This window comes from Pituophis catenifer, unplaced genomic scaffold (assembly GCF_029215685.1).
Source record: "Pituophis catenifer annectens isolate HBS135680 unplaced genomic scaffold, rPitCat1.0.hap2 SCAF_1, whole genome shotgun sequence".
Classification (NCBI taxonomy): Eukaryota; Metazoa; Chordata; class Lepidosauria; order Squamata; family Colubridae; genus Pituophis; species Pituophis catenifer.
Window position 1 is genome coordinate 264,871,653 of NW_027256881.1, and position 21,521 is coordinate 264,893,173.

Below are 21,521 nucleotides of genomic sequence, written 5' to 3' on the forward strand. Positions count from 1 at the left end.
AGAAAATAAGCTGACAATATGCCAATCCTCTAACATTTAAATTTCTTGTAGGGTAATGGTTTTATAGCTCCTTCACTACCTATGACCAAATAGAAAGAATGTCCTTCCATCCAATGGTGAAATTCAAATTTTTTTACTACTGGTTCTGTGGGCGTGGCTTGGTGGGCATGGTGTGGATTGGTGGGTGTGGAAGGGGAAGGATACTGCAAAATCCCCATTCCCTCCCCACTCTGGGGCCAGCCAGAGGTGATATTTGGTGGTTTCCAAACTACTCAAAATTTCCGCTACTGGTTCTCCAGAACCTGTCGGAACCTGCTGAATTTCACCCCTGCTTCCATCCATTTCAGACAGCCTGCTTTAATTCCCCCCCCCTTAATTTCCTAAGTGTTTATAGAACGAAAGGCAAAATAACTGGGCAAACTTAAAGTTAGGGTTGGGGCTAAAATGATGAAGATGACTAACAACCTTTGCTGGAGTGACTTAACCAAGGCTCTTCTTTTCTTGCTTGTTTTTACTTCCCACTGTAAACTTTTGAGGGAAGATGGAGAAATATTTTGAAATAATTATTTATGGCTTTGTTAGACTGAATTGCATTGTTCTGAAATGTTCATAAAGTACTTACAGTTAATGGAATTCGAGGCATATAAATAATGTGAGCATATTGCGGAAATTCAGACAGAGCTGTACTTCTCATCTCTGAAACAAGAGGTTGGACTCTACACTCCACATACAACAATTGGCCAACTCTGGATGTTCTTGAGACACAGATAAATAGGATCAGCCCTGGTTGGCACTTGGAGCAGTAATTACCAGAAGATCCCAGATTAGGCAGAAATATTGAAAAAAAAATTTTGACACTAAATGGGCCCACTAGAATTGCCAAACCAACCCGCTAGACCTTCCATATGCTAAGTTTTCTTTTTGCAGGTTGACAGATGAGGGATGCTGCCTAAGAAGGCATTCGACAACAGAGGCAGGAGCCCCAATGGATTAGTAGGCATTTAGAAATTTAGGAAGGACCTGCCCTAATTGATCAGGTAATTAAAAGTAGTGGCGGGAAGCTTGTACCTTCAAACTTGCAAGATTCTGTTAATGTAGTCTTACAATAAAGTAGAATTAGTCATGTTTCCTTTCTGATTTACCCCAGAAGGGCTAACAATTATATAATGGGGCTGGAAAAAGTTGCCAAGACTGAGAAACACTGCATTACATAAGAGTAGGACCAGTGGTGGGTTGCTACCGGTTCGCTCCTGATTGGGCGAACCGTTAGTGATGGCGGCAGGAGGTTCCGCCCAGACGCTTCTGTACATGTGCAGAAGCATCGCCCGTGCGTGCGAGTACCCACAAGCAAACTGGTAGTGACGGGTTTTGAAACCTGCCCCTGAGTAGGACCCCACTAAAAGAAATTTCACTCTGCCTTGTATATAGTGATCACCCCTATCCTAGAGTACACAGTGTGAACTTCCTCGGAGAAAAGAACCTGTAGTTTCATGTGAAAAAGCTTCTGTAAAAGTATAGTCAGACTCGTGCAGAGGTTTTCTTATTTCTGCTCTACATATATAGATATCAGGGCACAAGACTAATTTCTGTACAATACTTCGGCAATTTGTGTGAACCAGCTCCTCTATGTACTTCTTCTGCATGTGAACATTTCTGAATTAAGGCTTAGTATTTTTTTCTTAATATGCAGAATGGTCAAGTATACATATCATCATCATCATCATCATCATCATCATCATCATCATCATCATCATCATTTGCGTTGGATATTTTCTGCACATAAGCCTTGCCTGTCAGCTATGGAAATGAGGAAATGTATAACACATTCTGGAACTGTAAATCTGTAGATACATATACAGACCATGAGAGGGTGCTGAGAAGTAAAAATACAGTACTGGCAAACTTTATTTCCACTCTGATCCCCTTAAATGACTAATCACATCATAGCTTGCCAAACGCTCTTGATCATGGGCCAAAATAAAAACTGCCATGTAGCAGTCACTGTTGGCAAACAAGATTTACTGTACTGCTAGAGTCTACTGATAGTGGTTACCTTACCTAAGAGCAAAATCTTACTGATATGCCCTGATAGTCACACAAACAGCACAAAAAACAATATCCTACTAGCGAAAATAATTTTATCACCTGTAAAGAAGCACTTTCTCCTTCTCCTGCTCTTCTATAAAAATAACCGTATTTTCCCGAAAATAAGACCCTGTCTTATATTTTTTTTTTAACCCCGAAAGAAGCGCTTGGACTTATTTTCAGTGACGTCTTATTATTTTGGGGCGCATAGAGCAAGACGGGGTCCTCTTGCCGTCTTACCTGATTTCCAGTTCTGTCTCTCTAACCCTAACCAGAGAAAATGATGGGGACCAGCTGCGCATGCGTTTAAATATTTTCGAGGAGGGCTTATTTTTGGGGAGGGCTTATTTTCAGGTGGGGCTTATTTTGGTGAAAGTGCTCAAAAGCCCAATTGGGCTTATTATCAGGGGATGTCTTATTTTCGGGAAAACATGGTATGTAGCCTTTGAGGTCCCATCAGCCTGAGCAATCCAATCAGTGGCGATACATGTTTCAAGTTGTAGTACAATAATATGTGAAAGGCCACACAACATCCATGGCTGCAGTACACTTTTCCTCTTTGTACTTTAGATACCCAAGTTTTGTATTTCTATGGGTTTTGTCTAATCTTCCAAGTTGAAATACTCTGAATGAAATATTCTGAATACAAATAGGAGAATCTCTTCAATATGAAAAAAATAATTGTTTCTGACCTTGAGAATTTTTTCCAAATGCACCAGGGATGGGTTCTAAAATTTTGTACTACCGGTTCTGTAGGCGTGGCTTATTTTGTGGGCGTGGCTTGGTGAGTGTGACTGGGTGGGCGTGGCCAACTTTTTTTTTTATTTTTAAAAGCATTTTTTCTACAACCTTAAGAGGTTGCAGAAAAAATGCTTTTAAAAGCCTCTGATGATCAGGCAACTCAGCTGGGATCGCAAGAGGCTTTTAAAGGCATTTTTTTCCCTACAACCTCTTCGGCTGAAGAGGTTGTAGAAAAAATGCTTTTAAAAGCCTCTGATGATCCCAGCTGAGCCACGCGATCATCAGAAGCTTTTTTTTTTTATTTTTAAAAGCATTTTTAGGCCGAAGAGGTTGTAGAAAAAATGCTTTTAAAAGTAAAAAAAAAAAAAAAAGCCTCTGGTGAGATGGGCGGAGTAAGCGAGCGGTGACCGGGCTGGGGACCAGTTCAGGGGCATGGCCAGCCAATGTTATTACTGGTTCTCCGAACTACTACAAATTTTTACTACCGGTTCTTGTGAACCGGTGCGAACTGGGAGCAACCCACCACTGAAATGCACCAACGAGAAAAGACATCTTTACTGAACTCTATATTGTGCTTTCTGTACAGAAGGCTTGTACGTGTTTTTTTCAGGGATATTGTAACTTTGAACAGTTGATAAATGAATGGTTGTAAGCTGAAGACTATTTGAGATCAAATATTTTGCTACTGTAGTGAAAGGACGGGTGGTGCAATTTTATAAACAGCTAGAGCTACATATGATATTTGCCGTACAGTTGCTGCCCCGAAACTATAAAATGTTTGACCACATTTTCTACTATATAAACAATTGTTTATCTATTGTATATTATAATAAAACAGTTGGATGACAGTTTATTCCCAATATGGGATAGCAAAACACGCACATATTGCTGTCAGGATTTATTACTTATTTGTGGATTTATTACCACAGTCAAAGGTGGTAATATAGATGATATATAGACCCTAATTAATGAAACTCAGGATAATACAGTAAGTATTGATCAACGCGATACCAATTATATAAAATTATTCCTGCCACTATTTGGTGCATACAAAAGCACCACAGTGGTGGGATTCAATTTTTTTTACTACCTGTTCTGTGGGTGTGGCTTGGTGGGCGTGGCATGGCTTGGTGGGCACAGCAAGGGAAGGATACTGTAAAATCTCCATTCCCTCCCCACTCCAGGAGAAGATTACTGCAAAATCCCCATTTCCTCCCAATCAGCTGGGACTCGGGAGGCAGAGAATAGATGGGGGCAGGGCCAGTCAGAGGTGATATTTACCAGTTCTCCAAACTACTCAAAATTTACTCTACCAGTTCTCCAGAACTGGTCAGAACCTGCTGAATACCACCTGTGAATCACCAAGGGGGATTTTTACAAGCTTCTCAAGACCATGAGAGTAAGAACTATCTTCATCTATGGGGGCAGGCTGTTCCAATAGTGGGGAGGCCCTCCCATTCCAGAAAATACTTGCAATACTTGCTTAGCAGCTCTCACCCACTAGCAATCTGGCCAGTGCGCTTTGGACACCCTGAATCTTTCACATTATTTTCAAAGATAGCCAAGATATATAGATCATATTATGATCATATGAATGGTGGTAATGAAGATTTGAGTCATCGTTACCAAAGGTACCAAGGTTGGCCATTCAGACAAACTATAATTATTGCATTAGACTCAGATGGTGAAGGGTCCTTTCGCTGTGGTTCCAACTTGATGTTCTAGCAGAAGCAACAAGTCTAACAGGATCTCCAAGTTGTAGACATTTTTGAGGAAAGAACAATTCCATCCAGACCTAAACCTAGAACCATAATGGCAGCATAATATTTATAAACTAAGAATATCTCTGTTTTCCTGGATTGAGTCCGAACATATTTCTCCAGACTCTCATGGCCCCCCGTTAGCCAGGAAAACCAGACAGGAAACATGACTAGATGAGTAGATTTTACATTATGATAAGGCTGCATTAACAGAGTCTTGTAAGTTAAAAAAAATGCAAACTTCCCGCCACCACTTTTAACTGCTTGAGCCATTTTTCTTCTTCTTGTGCCATATCTGTCATCAGATGTCGGCGATCATGTTGGTGATCCTATTTGTATCAGCGGCTGCACGAAAAAGTGCTGCTGAGTTTTGTCCAAACTGGTCCCTTAGATTTTGAAGCCAAGATGTTCTTCTTCTGCCTGGACTTCATTTGCCTTCAATCTTTTCTTGGAGGATTAAGTGAAGTATACCGTATTTTTCCGGGTGTCACATCACATGTCCGTAATATACTGACTTTCATTTTTTAATGATTTCCCTTTCCTAGGCAGCTTATTACTTCCTCATTTATGATTTTGTCAACCCAGTTTATACATAACAGCCATCTGTAAATCCACATTTCAAATGTTTCTAGTCTCTTCAAGTGGTTTTCTGTTAGAGACCAACTCTCTACTCCATAGACCAGTGGTTCTCAACCTTCCTAATGCTGCGACCCTTTAATACAGTTCCTCATGTTGTGGTGACCCCCAACCATAAAATTATTCCTAAAACCATTGAAAATATGTGTTTTCCGATGGTCTTAGGCGACTCCTGTGAAAGGGTCGTTCGACTCCCAAAGGGGTTGCGACCCACAGGTTGAGAACCACTGCTGTAGACCAATGTAGCCATTCAGACAGATCATGCCTGAATTTCTTTCTTTGACTGTTAAGGGGATTTCTTCCTTTCTTGTCTGATTGTTTCCTAAGCAACATCTCTTCTCCTCATTCCCCAGGGTCATCCACACAGTCCATTATACTTCCAGACATTGAGATAGAAGTTCTGTAGTTGATTTCCCACACATCTTGGGATTGTGCCTCACCCCAAACTGGTATATGAACTTACTGAGTGGGTTAATCTAGATGTTAAAGAAGATTGGGGTTACAGCTAAGTCCTCTGGTATTCCATCCTGCAGCACTACCACTTCAGCCACTTCTCCTTCTCCTTTATTTATTGAAATACCCAGTTAAGGTAATGCCAGTTTTGTCTTTTAGAAGCTCCAACTGGGAATAATTCATCCAAAGGCCACATCTTTCAGAACTCTGATTAATAACATTTATTTAAAAAGTGTTAAGGGTACAAATAATTCCAGCAAGTACTTTATTTTCAAATAGGTAACTTAAGGTGGCAACATTTATATTCACTTTTTTATGCTTTTTTGGTGAAGAAGAGTTTTGTCTCTTTTATGAAACTGAGTGTATTGCCTCCACTGATTTGTTTGGAAATGACTAATATACTTCTTATCATCCCTGTTAGCTAGCTCTCATAAATAACAGTGGGACCACTGCAAAACATTGCATTTAACTCACAATCTCAATGGGTAGTCCAATAAATACTCTTGCTGATAGTATCAAAAGTAGTTGAGAGGTCAGTTATGGCCAGGAGGGATGCAATCCCATGCATAAGATACCAAATTAGGTCATTCACCAGAACATGACCAGTTCAGAATCTAGACTGAAAAACAACTAGATCTGTAGCTGAGTTGCCACCATATTCTCTGTAACCATCTAAAAAGAGAAGCTGGAGACAGGGTGATAGTTTTCAAAGGCTGGATCAAGATATAGTTTTTTTCAAAAGAATTGCACCTCTACCTTGTTCGTGACTGGGTATGATGCTATTTTCATCAGCCACTCACTTTTTGAATTCAGCCATTCACAATTTTTTCACTGTACAAAGGAACTGGAAGGAACATGGATCAAAATCACAGCCAGTAGCAATCGTCCACTTCATTACTCTCCATAAGGTTAAATGAATCCCAGATGTCACAAGATGTTACCCCCCTTATCTCATTAGAGTCTGTACATGGGGCATCTACCCTGTTTCTCCAAAAATAAGACATCCCTGATAATAAGTCCAAGGGCTTTTGAGCGCATGTGCTAAAATAAGTCTTCCCCCGAAAATAAGCCCTCCCCGAAAATGTTTAAACACAGAAATCAGGTAAGACAGCAAGAGGAGCCCCATCTTGCCCCAAAATAATACCTCCCCCCAAATAAGGCCAAGCGCTTATTTTGGGGTTCAAAAAAATATAAGACAGGGTCTTATTTTCAGGGAAACACAGTATCACTAAATAAATATTCTGAGATTTTATTCTTGAAGAATATAAAGAAAGTATCACAACAGCTATTCAGAGAAGTAACTCCCTTTTTTCTACTTAGAAGAGAGACAGTAATCCCAAACAAGCCACACAATCTATGGACGCAATAAGGATAGAGATTCAGTCTGGATTGCCACTCTAACACAACAGTTGATTCTAAAAACCAATTGCACCAATAAAAGGAAGTTGCTAGCAGTCTAGCAAACATATCCTCACTTCCAATCATCCAGCTACAACCTCCACCTCCATGTAAATGCAAAATGCATGCTAGTTCCAGCCACTGTAAGCATTAGTCTGCTGTAAAACTATAGCTATATTTTCTACAGCGATTAGAATTAGCATTCTTATGTATGAATAGAGCATGATGGGTAGGTTAATATCTGGGCAGTTTCTGCCACTGAAAGAAGGAGCCAACAGGCACAAACAAAGCATTAGCAGAACAAGTGTATCTCTAAGCCATATAGCAGCTCAGCATATCCTGCCAACATGCCTTATGACTTAATATACCTACAGAGAATGTGACCTCAAGATTTCATTTTTGATGACAGGTCTATGCTTCAAGGTTTTTAAAATCCCTTACATGAATTGGTTTATATTTAAGGATTTATATAACTACTTCAGACTATAACTATTGCAGATGTTCACCCTTCATGTCATAGACAACAGTTGAAGACAGTAATGGAGGTGGGGGACCGATATGGTATTTTTAATCCCCTCATTGTTAGAGGACTCTAATTAGGCGAAGTATTGGAATGTCCAGATAGGAGGTCCAACATTTGTTACAAATTGTATGTCAGATGTTCTCAAACATTTCTTCTGTCAATGCTTCATAATTGCTGGAGGTCTTGTCAACTTACTTTAAATTATTTTTCTTTGTTCTACAAATTAAAACAAGTTCACAATATTCCGTGCCACTATAGGTTGATTTTCTAATATAACGGAGCCATGACGCTGATGAGAGCAAATTTTTTTCAGAGAATATAAATCACACTTAAAATTTCCCATTGTAGTTCTGCATCTGGAAGAATTTACAGTGAGGTGAAAAATTCTTAGCTATTTAAATATACATTCAAAAGAAAAAACCACCAGAACATACAGTTCAGTGCCTTAACTTCTCTAACATTCATCTGAAGAAAAAGGAAAAAAATGGATCACAAGTAAGAGTTCTGGCTTTATTGGTTTCTTACAGGATGCCTGTAAGATGTCTTCACTTTCCATGCTTATCAAAAATATGGCTTTGGATCAGGGGTGAAATCTACTTACCTTCCCTACCAGTTCGGAAATGCGTGCCCTCGTCACATGCAATTTTGGACCCTCTGCACATGCACAAAGCCTTCTGTGCATGCGCAGAGGGTAAAAACCAGGTCACTTCCTGGTTAAAACCAGGAAGTAACAACAGGCAGGCGGGTGGGCGGAGCCTCGCACTGCCGCCACTGCCAGTTCTCGGAACCACCTGCCACAGCCGCTACTGGTTCGCCTGAACCGGTGCGAACCAGTAGCATTTCATTCCTGCTGTGGATTATATTCTCTTGGGAAATACCTTTAATCTTTGCTGTCCACCTTTAGAAAAAATAGTCAAGATGCATCTTTTTTACTAGGGCAATGTATGTATTCTATATTTTCATGATTGTTAGCTATCAGAAATAGTAGTTGCCGTCAAGTTGTTTTTGATCCCTAGCTACCACATAGATTGAAAGACAGAGTGTAAAATGGGGAAATAAATAACTGCTTATGTTTAATTTTCATCCTGCATAAAAATATGAAACCCTTTACCTGTATATGGTACTGGAGTTTTACATGTAACACATCTTTTAAAAAAAAGAATATTGTCACATTTACAAATAAATCTCATAAACCTGATTTATAGTGTACTTAGCACTGGACAGACACTTTGGAATCTTCTCATGTAATAAAGATTCTGTACAAAATGACTTTTGACCATTTTGACCTCTCTGCAGGAATTAAAATTCTGACAGATGTAATGTAGGAATCATGATTTCTGTAGCCTGGATCTAAAGGGACATTTTTGTAATGCAACGTTTTAATCTTAATGTAGGCAAACGTAGAATAGGAACTGATGCAGATGATATAGGAAGATCTCTTTAATCTTTAATTCTGCTCTCTAAATACTCTTGGAAATTTCTCCCTTCAAAGATATACATGTACAGTGCTGGATCCTAAAGCTTCAGGCACACATCTTGAATTTCCCACATCGGACGGCTCTTCCCCACTGGCTACATAAAACAAACTTCTTTAAGGTTTCATTTGACTTGCTGTTGTGTCCTGAATGTAAAATGGGGGGAGAAAGGGGAACTTTTAGGCCAGGGGATTCTGTCCTGGAGTTGGCAACTATACATGTTTGTCATCCTTGAAAATAGTTTACAACCCTACTCTGAAAGTTACTTCACAAGCTAGACCTGCAGTTAATCAGCACTGGCCTAGCTGTAGACATTATGGTGATTAATGGAAATTAGTTGAAGCAATAAAACATGTAAGATTAACTTTTAATTTATATTGATGAAAGACAGAGTCTCTGAGACAATTACTCCTCTAGTCCTTGGGGATAATAATTGCATGCAAAACAATCATTACAGAATTTAATGGAACTGTGCATACTAAGTCCATTTAAAAATGTTCAAGTTGCTTTTTTAGGCTAAAATCCAGTGCCCGCACAGCTGTGGGGACACTTAAGTTCCACTGAATTAATTAAAAATTGATTTTCTGAAAGCAAAATTCTCTTGGGCTTGCTACATCACATATTTCTTGGCATCTTCAAAATGACAATCATGGCAGCTTCATTTTGAGAATTTCATAGAAGAGTAATTGAATACATTTGCTCAAAAATCTTGGATACAACCAAACATATTATAAGGACAGATGTAATACAAAGGATAAGATATGAATGTGAGCCAGGAATATATCTAGATTCAAATCTTAATTCAACCCTGTGACCTTGGCCAAGCTACTGTTCTCATTCTTTGTACCACAAGCTGATATATGGGGCAGGCAGGATTTATTCAGGATTCAAGCATGCAGATGGATAGGTAGGTAGGCTAAAGATGATATCAGTAATTTTCCTTGGCAAATGAATCAGAATGAAGAAAATAATTTGCTGTGCAAAACGTAATATGCCTATTATTCCATGATTCTATAATTCCCTGTTGGTATCTTGACAGCTCACTTCAGAACCTGAGTTTTACTTTTCCAGTCAGTTCATTTTCGTGGCAATATGAATAACTGGGCTCAAGTTTTTCAGCACCTTTGATTCCTGATGTTCACAAATGACACTGGAATTGAAATGTCAAGCTGGCCCACAACAACCACTGTTGGCTGCCTCAATAAACTTAAATGGGGTGTCATAAAAGATTGGTACGTTTTCAAATATTTAATGTTATGTTATTGTATAAATATTGCCATGAAGAGGGAGAGGAAGCTGTGGCATTTTATTTCTTTCACTCTAAAATAACTTGGCAAGTCTGGGACAGTTTGACTTGCCAAATGAGACATTTGCTTTAGAGAACTGATACCCTTGGAGGTAAAGTATTGCTTGCAAAGTTTAGACAGACTAGTACAATTTTCTTTCCTTTTTAATGGAATATGCCTTTGACCTGCAAAGCCCTGTGTGGCTTGGCATCAAGTTATCTCCAGGACTGCCATCTCCAGAACTGATCCATTTAATATGTGTATCACAGAAGAAATTCCAAATAATCTCCCATCTCATGAGGTAAAGGGATAGAGGCTAGGAGACAATGTTTTATCATCACAGCATTGACATTATGGAACAGGTCCAACTTTGGACACGGGATTAGCCCCCATTCTGACAGACTTCCAAAAAGCAATAAAATCCCAGCCATAGATAGATGTATTTGGTACTTGATTGCCATCCTGCTATTAGGTCAGGCGAATTACGTGCTATTTATATACAGTATTGCCTTAGAATTACAGCATGGTATTTAGGAACATCATTAATTTATTAGAGTCAAAGGATGCATGGTGTTCTTGTTGCATTATTTATATTGGAAAGTTTAGCTTATTGTTTACAGTGAATATTTTAATGCTTTTATATATTGAGGATTTTTTGCTGGGTTATATGTGTCAAGGATATTTTAATTGTTGTAAGATGCCTTGAATGGAAAAGAAACTGGAGGCATATTCATCTGATTGATAGATCAATCAATCAATCAATCAATCAATCAATCAATCAATCAATCAATCTGCACTGGTGCTGGTGGCCCAATAGGAAAGATGCATAAGTAGAGATGCATAATACAAATCAGATAGGACGGGTAGAAACACTGAGAAGAGATAGTCCCTTAAGTAACTCAGCACACCAGAATCCAATGTAGTTCACAGTAGGCAGTATCACATGTGCCAAGAACCATCACATTTTGCACCAGCTGAATACTCTTGAAGGGCAATCCCATGTAAAGTGCATTGCAGTAGTGCAGTTGGAGTCCGCAAGTGTATGAATGATACTGTAAGCAGGACTTTGGGGCCAAGAATGGGTACAATTGACACACAGCTTAATCTGTGCAAAAGTCCTCCTACCCACAGCTGCCACCTGTTCTTTAAGCTGGAGCCATGAGTCCAGGAGGTCTCCCATATTGTCCACCAGGTTTATCTGGGGCACTGCCACTGCATCCAGAATCAAAGATGGAAGGTCCTGGGAACCAGGGGGTCCCTCAGTTTTGCTTGGCCACTGAATTGAAGCCTATTGTGGCCCATCCAGGCCCCCATATTCTCTAAGCACTGAGATAGAACCTCCAAGGCATCACTCAAGTGGCTACGGATAAGATCAGCACATTAATGTCATCCCAAACCACTGGATGACCTCCCCAGTGGTTTTATGTAGATGTTAAACAGGAGAGGAAAAAGAGTTTTGAGCCTGCGTCATCCCACAGAGGAGGGACAACGATCTATCCCTGCTATTTTTACTACTAATAATAATATATTAAAGGGAAAAATAATAGGCAACAACAATAACAGACTTGGATGGCAGTGACAGGTTTATAACTTTTACTGGCTTTATTATTTATTGGTTTTATGAACATACATCGTGATTATATACTTTTATCTCCTGTGTTATAAGCTGCCTATAATTCAAAGATGTATATAAATGTTGATAATCAGGAATGCATTTGGGTACATGCACATACATGTGTATGTTTGTACCAGTGGTGAAATCCAAATTTTTTTACCACCAGTTCTATGGGCATGGCTTGGTGGGCGTGGTGTGGCTTGGTGGGCGTGGCTTGGTGGGCATGGCACGGATACTGCAAAATCTCCATTCCCTCCCTACTCCAGGGGGAAGGATATTGCAAAATCCCCATTCCCACCCCACTCTGGGGCCAGCCAGAGGTGGTATTTGCCGGTTCTCTGAACTACACAAAATTTCTGCTACTGGTTCTCCAGAATCTGTCAGAACCTGCTGGATTTCACCCCTTTGTACCAATACGTTTACATTACATACTATATGTGTGTGTGTATGTTTTTCCATGTGTGTATGTGTCTTTGTAGTGGTGGTAGGGTCTTGAGAAAAATACTGTGGTTTGGCTGTTGTTAATGCATGCAAGTCATTAATGCATGCAAGTCTCTGTTATGCCAAAGGTGCTTTTTCAAAAAGCAGCTGGATTTTCTTTGTTTTGCTTGAAGATGTTTCGCTTCTCATCCAAGAAGCTTCTTCAGTTCTCATAGATTTGTCAGTGCATCTCAGTATCAGTATATTTTTCTTTTATTGATCTTAACTTTGTGATTGTATTAGATCAATCATCTGAGAAAAGGGTAGTATACATCCTCCAAACCAAAATGTGCGAGGCCTGGAAACTCAAGTGTCCAGCCCAGATCACGGGTTTATGCTGTGTCTTGACACAAGGGCAAAGTACGTGATTATCCTATGACTGCTTAGGTGTTCAGTTACCTCCAAAGATCCTTATCCTCACAAATCCCTCATAATCAATATAGTTGTGCCCTGTTCATCTATCCAATCTCAAGAAAATGAAATGGCTCCATTTTCTGTACTTTTTTTTCTTCTCACTCCCGCTCACAGCACATCCTATACTAAAACTATTAATGCAAATCAAGTGTTACAATTGTTGCCCTCTGGCAGCTGACAATTAGCTGTTGTCTATCTCTTTGCCACTTTTAAGATGCCACGTTAAGCAACACTTTAGAATAGGACACAAATAAAAATGAAGGTGATACCTCTTGAGAATATCTAATATGATTTGCAATCATAAAAATAACAAATGGAAGTTTAAGCAGAATTTTTGGTTCACTGTAGAGTTCTTCATCAACCATATGACAGGTTTCAATTTCCTTTGAGACCAAAACTGGTCTTAGAGCAGCTAGTGATTACAGCAACCAAAGTCATTTTCAACGTTCAATTTTCCAAATCAAAGAATGTGTAGAAAAGACATGCATGTTAGAAATAAATGCAAGCATGAACATATTTTTAAACAGTTGAATGGATAACTCATAATAGCAGATGTAATAATAAAACAAATATTCCTTATCAGCAAAGTGTACTGAAGGGAAATCACAAGTTAGGCTCAGCAATTTCATTTCCCAAAACAAGCCAAAGTTCACAAATGGATTCAGAAGGAATGGTTTTCCAAATTATCGAAGAGACTTGCCAGTTTAGTAACAAGTGTTTGAATATATTCCAGTACATGGTAAATGGAAAACCACCAGCTTCCTGTTACAAAATGTACCAACGAGCCATGCCTAATAATACTCGAGACTGGCAATTTATATGCTTGATATATAGCATTTCTAAAAATAATAGTAGACCGATATATTTTTAGCTAGGTAAACAATTCTGAGTTGGAAGATTGGTTTCATCTTTAGTTCAGTTCATGAAGAGGGGTACAGCAGGCTAGACTGAAAATGCAGCTATTGGAGTGAAAATTCAGCCAAGGGTCAAATGGATCACTTCCCTCAGACGCCTCTTGGGGCTAAAAGAAGAGGACATATGGTGCTTATTCTATCAGACTTTTCAGTGAGTTTGACTAGCTTGTCCCTGCCCTGGATGTTTTGATTTGAGGTTGGTTTGATCTGGGACTAGTTTTAGAGCACAGCTGTCACCTTGTGCAGCTTTGAAGGCAGATGTGGTAGATATATCATATAAAGAAAGCAAAAGGAAGAGAAGAGCTAGGAAAAGGCAAGAGCCAATCATGGTGGAGAGGGTTTAGAGCCACAGTTTCCCTGATCTCAGCAATGCAGATGATCTAGAGGCTGGAATTCAGTTCTGTTCCTACCTAGACGATAACAGATTGCATATTGAGCACACTAGGCAAAGGAGTTAAGTTCAAAGGCCTCTAGCAAAATACTAAGTTATCACCAGAAACAGAAATGTAGAGTAAAAGCAACACTTTTATTATCAAGGAACTCTAATTCTGAGGGGGTAAAATATAATGTACTTGTAACCGCTGTTATGACTACCAGAAGCCACTTTTCTTTCCTTTTTTTTCTTCTTTCTATTCTCTAGACAGAAAAATTATTAATCTTCTAAAAAAAATTCTATTTGGGGTTTTTTTTTGTTCTTTTTCACTTATTTATTTCTTTTCTTTCTTTTAATTTTGTCTTTCAAAATTTGTATTGAAATAATACAAATTATTTACAAAGTTCTTTTAAAAATTCTTTAATAACATGTCTGTTATATATTATTTATATAATAATGTATAATAATGTATATATTTATGTATGTGTGTATATATACATACATATTCCTTTTCTTTTCTTTTCGTAGGCCTTTATGTGTATTTCTCTTTAGCCAGGTTCTTCCTACGTAAACCAAGATACATATATGTATAATATATCTATAAATACATATATATATTATACACACACACATGTACAGAGAGAGAGAGAGAGAGAGAGGGGAGAAAACTCTTATTATCTAGAAACAAACTATATTTCCAATAATCTTGAAGGCAGCCTGTCTAATTATTATTTCGTGAAATAATACTAAGCGTGTCACAGACTCTTACAGTTGAAAGAGATACTTTCGGATACTGAATCCAACTGCTGCTCAGTAGGATTCCAAGTGAAATAATCCCTGGCAAATAGCCTTCTAGAACACATAAAAAAACCTACCACATTTTGGGTAATCTGTGCCATTATCAAACTGCTCTTACAATTTAAGATTTTTTTTCCTAACATACAAACATGGCTACCCTCCTATAATCTAAATTCGGGGTTTTTTTTGGGGGGGGGTCTCTTGTTCTCTGGAATGTTAAAAAAAATTGATATTGGTCCCTCCCTCCTTCCTTTCCTTCTCTAGCACATTACCAACTCAACTTTAGTTTGCAACGAATTAATACTACTCCAAATTCATTTTAAATAGTATCATTACCAGGACATTCTATTCCTGTGTGTTTGATTTTGTGGAAAAACGAAACACACTTTTCTATCAATTTTTTTGTTATTTTTAATGCATTTCAGGGCACAAAGGAAAAGCTGGTGAGAACTTGTTGGGTATGATCTTGTATCCACTTAGTTGTCATGCTGTGTATTCACTCAGCTGTCATGCTAGCCAAGGTACAGTTAAGTAGTTTGCTTATCAGAATATCATGCTGTACTTTGTCAATGCTTTGCTGAAATCAAGATATATCACATTTACTGCATTCTCACTATCTACTAAAGGAGTTTCCTGATAAAAATAAATGAGATAAGTTTAGCCTGAACAACATTTGTTTTGAAAAATCTATGCTTACTTCCAGTAATTGTGATATTATTGATTATAAATTAATGTTTATAATCTGTTCTAGATTCTTTCCAGATCTATAACTCCCAAAATCTTCCTTTTCTCCATTTTTGAAGATACTGATATTTGATCTGACCTGGTTATATGGCATTTTATTAGATCTCCAGGATTTTTCAGAGATAATACATGAAGTTTCAGTCAATTCATAATCACATTCCTTCAGTACAGTAGGATGTAATTCATCCTGTCCTGGTCATTTCCATTCATGTAAAGACACTATATATTATCTAATCATATATCTATAAATTGAACTTGTATCTTACAGACTTCAGTGGGGTCTTATAAATTGGACTTCCAGATTACTCTTGTAGAAAGGAATTCTCTTGCCGATTGTAGCACAGTAGCATAACATTATACAAAATTATATTTGGGTTTGAGATTTTGGAATATATTATATTGCTCCAAGAGTTTTCATCACAAGTTAGCTAATAATACAACCAGAATAGTATTAATTTGTAAGAACTTTATGATTTTATACCTGTATTACATCCTAAGGCAGAGTTGAGCAAATGCCAACACCTTAGAAAAGGAACACTGGTTCCATGCTAGTTTGATTTTTTTTTTTAGGATTAAAAACTATACAGTGAATATGATAACTTGGAATGGTATAAACAGCTTCACTAAGCTGTGTTGATCTTGCACATACAGAAGTTATTGTTTAATATCAATCCACTTTGCTGCATAATGCCTCTGAGGCCACAGAACAGGCATGAAGCCATTAGAAAAATCAGGTAGATGTAGGTTGATACTATCAACAGCATCTTAATGGCTACCATGCTTGGAAACCAAGAATTAGCTGGAATCTAGATCTACACTGCAAAAGAATGGTTCTGCTTTTTTTGTTTTATGGAAGAAAGGGGGCTAAACATAATTATCTCTAAAGAAGAAAGACGTTTTCACTGGAAGTAAGCTCTGTGTGTGTCTGTGCATGTTCTATTCTTAGGACATTTCTAAATAAGCACGTGGGACCATTTCAGTGTTGATAATGGAAAAAAGGTATAGAGGGCAAGTAGTCCCCAAAATTTGTGCCAAAGAGTAAAACAATCTTTCAGAAGTAAAAGCATCCCTGGATCAGTTTTTGTTTGACATCTGTTGATATACTGCTTTGAATTCTATGCTTAGATATAAATATAAAATAAGTATGTTACGATTCTGTTGGAAAACAGTAATAGCCATTCTTTTAGAGCCAGAATCAATGCTTGGCATTAATGAACTTCCCCTGATTTTATTGCCTGACTCTTTTTCTAGGGAGTTATCCCCAGAAAAGCCAATGGGGACTTATCTCTGAAGCTCTTTATCTATTTATTGACTAATCAAATTTCTATAGCTGCGCATCTCACCAAAGGCAATTCTATGATGTAGTATTAAGACAAGCAAGTAGGACAGAAGATATTGCAACAACTCAAGTCAGAAAGGTTTATTTCATTATATGGGAGACAATGAAACCTATTTCAAAATACAGTGGGTTATGCCAAAATATCATATACAGGTTGTCCTTATTTAACTACCACAATTGGACTGGTAACTCCATTACTAAATGAGACATCACACGACCACAACTAACTAACTAACTAACTAACTAACTAACTAACTAACTAACTAACTAACATTTATTTATTTATTTATTTATTTATTTATTTATTTATTTATTTATTTATTTGGCTGCCGAAGACACAGTGACTCCAGGCATAAAACCCCAAATACAAAACCCAGTAATACCTCACTTTCATCACAGCTGTTAACCAATTCACCTGTGGTCATTAAGCAAGCTATCACATGACTGTGACTTGTGATTTTATTGTTGGCTACTCCACTGACTCTGCTGTTTATGCAAACAGCAATCACAAATGTGCAAAAGGCAATCACGCAAACACAGGATGCTGGGATGATTGTAATGCCTGTGGGTTGTGAACCACCCAAAACTTGATCACATGAGTGCAAGGACACTGTAATGGTTGTAGGTCGACAACAAGTCTTAAGGTTACTTTTTCAATACCAAAACTTTGAATGGTCACTAAATAGGGCCATCGTTAAAAGAGGGCTAATTGTATAAAAATAAATCCATTAATTATCCAATTGATTGTCAAGTGCAAACTAGTGGCCAAAGATGCCCATAGGAAAACTCAACTAGATTTCTTATGGCCATCTTTGGCCACTAGTTTTCACTAGAGAATAAATTGGATCATGTGAGCATGATTCTCTTGCTCAATCTTCACCAGAAATCATTGCCATAAAGTTCAGTGAGAATACAAAAATATACGGTCAAATATTAGCTTTAGTTTCAGCCTATTATTGTAAAAGAGGAAATACCAAGGAGAATGATCATAGAAGGGGGAAAAAAGCTTCACTAACTAGATTCAGAAATTTCCAAAGGTATCTTTGTCTTCACCTGTGGTTTGCACATTTGCACACATGCAAGATGTTTGGCATAAAGATGCAGTCCTAGACTTTTTGTCTCAAAAGGGTCAGGTTGCAGGTAATAGGAAGAATCTCTGCTGATGAAACTGGACAGCCACATTGTTCCTCAAAGCAGAAATGGTGGTCCCAGGGGAGAAATCATCTGATCTGTTACAACACAACTGCCTGTGTTCCCTGGCTATTCAAAGATTCCAGACCCTCTAGCAACCTCTCTTCTTCAAAGCCCGGAAGCATGCCTAAAACATAATGATTCCACCATCCTAATAACTCTGCATCTATTGATGCGCATATGTTTCTAAAAGAAACTCAGTTGGTGAAGGGTCATTTTTTCCACTTGTCAAATTCTTTAGTTGCTTCAATCCAAAATGCAATTGGACTGTGAAGATGAGCTCAAGGCTTGTGTTCCAATGGTCAAAAGACTCAATAAAGTACAGATAGTCCTTGCCGGTGACTTATACATCGGTTCTTTCATCAGGCTGAGGCATTTATCTCATGACCAACATCCTTTCTTCCATTATAAGGTGTTTACAATTTACGGCTATATTGTAAGTTCATTCATCTATATTCTGCAAAGTATATTCTAGAAACAAGATGCAGGGGTTTTTTTTAAGTACAAAGGTTGCTAGATTTTATTTTCATATACTACTCTTGGAGTGGCTCATAGAATCTCATACTAGTTTCAGAATGTCTGTCTAATATTATTTATGATGAGAAAGAGATGGGCAAGGAAAAAAGAATAAATTATGCAACTGGTTGGTAACCACAAAGGTACTCCCAATGCAAATGACTTGGCATACAAAATGAATTTATTTGTAGAGTTCCCATAGATGATTCCAAGATTATAATAATACTAGTATTTACCAATAGAAAAACATAGCTTTGAATTCCAGTTGGCTTACAACTGATTTAACACAATCATTAGAGAAACACCTATTTGGTGAAAAAGAATATAAAGAATGACTAAATGAAAACAGTCCTGGTAGATTGCCAAGAACAGACTTGACCAATAGCTGAAGTTAAGAATTTAAGATTTCTACCAGTGAAGATTCACTAGGACTACTACTCCGGAGGCTGACTGAACCTCTTTTGGATAAAATACTACCACAACTATTGCGATCTGCAAATGTGAAAAGTTTCCCCAGGCACCGAGTATATGCAAGGTATCCTACTTGTTTCACCACCCCCATTTCACAACAAAGAAAAATCCCAATTAGAACTAACTGAATCAATTTTGAACTCCTAAAATATTGACCATATAGTGGTTCAATGCTCAGCATGTATTATGCCACCAACAAATGCCCACTCAGCTTTGAAAGCCTTTGTAAGTCATTATCTCATTGCTCATATCAATATCGGATCACATTCACATCACTGGACTCTCCCCTCTTTTTAATTTTTAGAGTGAGATTGCCCTGAAGATTTCAGGACAACTCTAAGAACTTTAAAAAAAGAATTTGGACCTCCTTCCAGAGGGAATGATGCAAAGCTTGTCTATTACTACTGACACCCTCACCTCTCCCTCCCAATTCTCAAGCCCTCAGGACCTGCTGTAGCCTCACAAACTGAACTCAATACATCACTTTATCTGCCAGCATGGAAAAAGCAGGGCAGGAAGCCATGCTAGGTTGACAGTAGGCAGATTCTTGCTCCTCAGCAGGACAGGTTCTGAGGTTGCCACCTGCAAAACCTAGATTGATAAGAATGACCCAGTATTTCCTATGGTAGGAAAAAGGCAGCAATACAATTCTTCTTCAAACATGCAACTTCCCACCCCAACATGGCTGTGCTTCTTGTGAGATGCTTCAAGCAGCCGCAGAATAGATTTGCAGTAAAACCAAGCCGACGATCTGTCTTCACGGCAATCTCAGTCTAGCTAATATTAATTAGTCACCTTAGTGGCAGCAAACCATCTGCTATGCTCCTCCAGTAGTATGTTAGCATTTACTGTCTGCTTTCACTGTTCTTGAGCCATATTCAGACACTAGTAACATAGCGATAATCTGAGCCGTGCTAAAAATACTAATACACTTGCTAAAATAAAACAAGTTGGAACATGGAGTATTGCAGACTCCATAATATAGAGCAACAGCATTTAAAGAGGCATCCAAATATGGCTTCAGGCAATGCTGCATATTAGAAATCAATGGTTATATCTAGAAAAACACACACACACATTCTCTCATACATATAGACACATATGAATATCTCTGTGTATCTGTATATACAGAGATGCCTTTAAATGCAGGAATATTCAAGAATGTATTGCATTGAACATTTATTGTAGCTTTACCCCGTAAGTGACTGCTGGACGTGTAAGTGTATAGGCAGCAATCTTTGCTACATACTTGCATGGCTTGCCTTGCTGCATGATGCTCAGCTGCATACATCAGAGCTACCACACTAGGTAGCTGCTCCGGCAGTTCTTCAGGTGCTCACAGTAAAATGCAGAAACACACCCACTGCAAATAATTCCTCAACAAACAGCATTTTAATGCACCAGCTCCCCAAACAAAGCAATATATATATATATATATATATATATATATATATATATATTTCAATAAATCAACATTATTGATAGATTTAAGCGCCTATAAATAAAAATAAATCATGATAATATTTAGGAATAGCCAGTTCTCTTTTCTACAGTTAGAGAAAATATTGTTCCCTCCATAGTATCTGGGTCCATCAGAAATACAATTATATTTCCCATCGCAACCTGCATTTTCAGTAACCATGCACGCACGCTGAACAGAACTGCAGATGATACAGCCTCTCCACCCATGCTCTCCCCATGCTAGCACCATTTTGCTGACCTGTGTGTCAAAGCCATTCTCAATGGAGCTACTCTTCTTCCGAAGGAAGCCATCGCCCGCATTCTCGTGACCGTTCTGGGATTTGAGGGGGATCTGGCTGGCATAGGATGACTTGTTCACCTCGACCTTGTTCCCAAACTTTAGGTAACAGGGCTGTGGGACGGTTCTCGCAGCTGGAATGTGAACAATGGGACTAGCAGTATGGACAGGTTTAGGTAGTCCGGATTTCATTTTGGAGGCTACCAGGATGGCTGGCATGTTTTCTCCTTCTGCTTTGTCAATGCGTCTCTGTCACAACAGCAGCAAGCAAGGAAGAGGATGAAGATAGGTTTTACAATCTGGCAGGCTAGCTTCTTTCCCCCCCCCCCCTCCCGCCCACCCACCCACCCACCTACTCCCCAAAAAAACAAGCAGTGGAAAAGGACAGAGAAGGGGAAATCTCTCCTTCAAACGCAACTTCGTCTCAGTAGCTGTCTCTGCCTTTCCACCTGTTTCCTTGGGTTGGTGTAGCTTCTCCCTCAATTCTCAGCCAGTGTCCTTTTCTCCTTCTTCCTCTTCTTCTGCGGATGTTTAACTCGCTGGTTCTTTT

The 21,521-nt window shown here is 38.5% G+C and overlaps 1 protein-coding gene across 2 annotated transcripts in view; it reads right to left on the reverse strand.

The window, feature by feature from the left end:
• NAV2 (neuron navigator 2) overlaps positions 1 to 21,261 on the reverse strand; it is a 298,412-nt gene extending 277,151 nt beyond the window's left edge. For both annotated transcript variants that reach the window (XM_070935086.1, XM_070935079.1), the window contains exon 1: positions 20,933 to 21,261. In XM_070935086.1, coding sequence (XP_070791187.1) covers positions 20,933 to 21,190 — 258 coding nt within the window. In that variant the 5' untranslated portion in view covers positions 21,191 to 21,261. The remainder of the gene's footprint in view (positions 1 to 20,932) is intronic.
• Between the last annotated feature and the right edge of the window lie 260 nt (positions 21,262 to 21,521).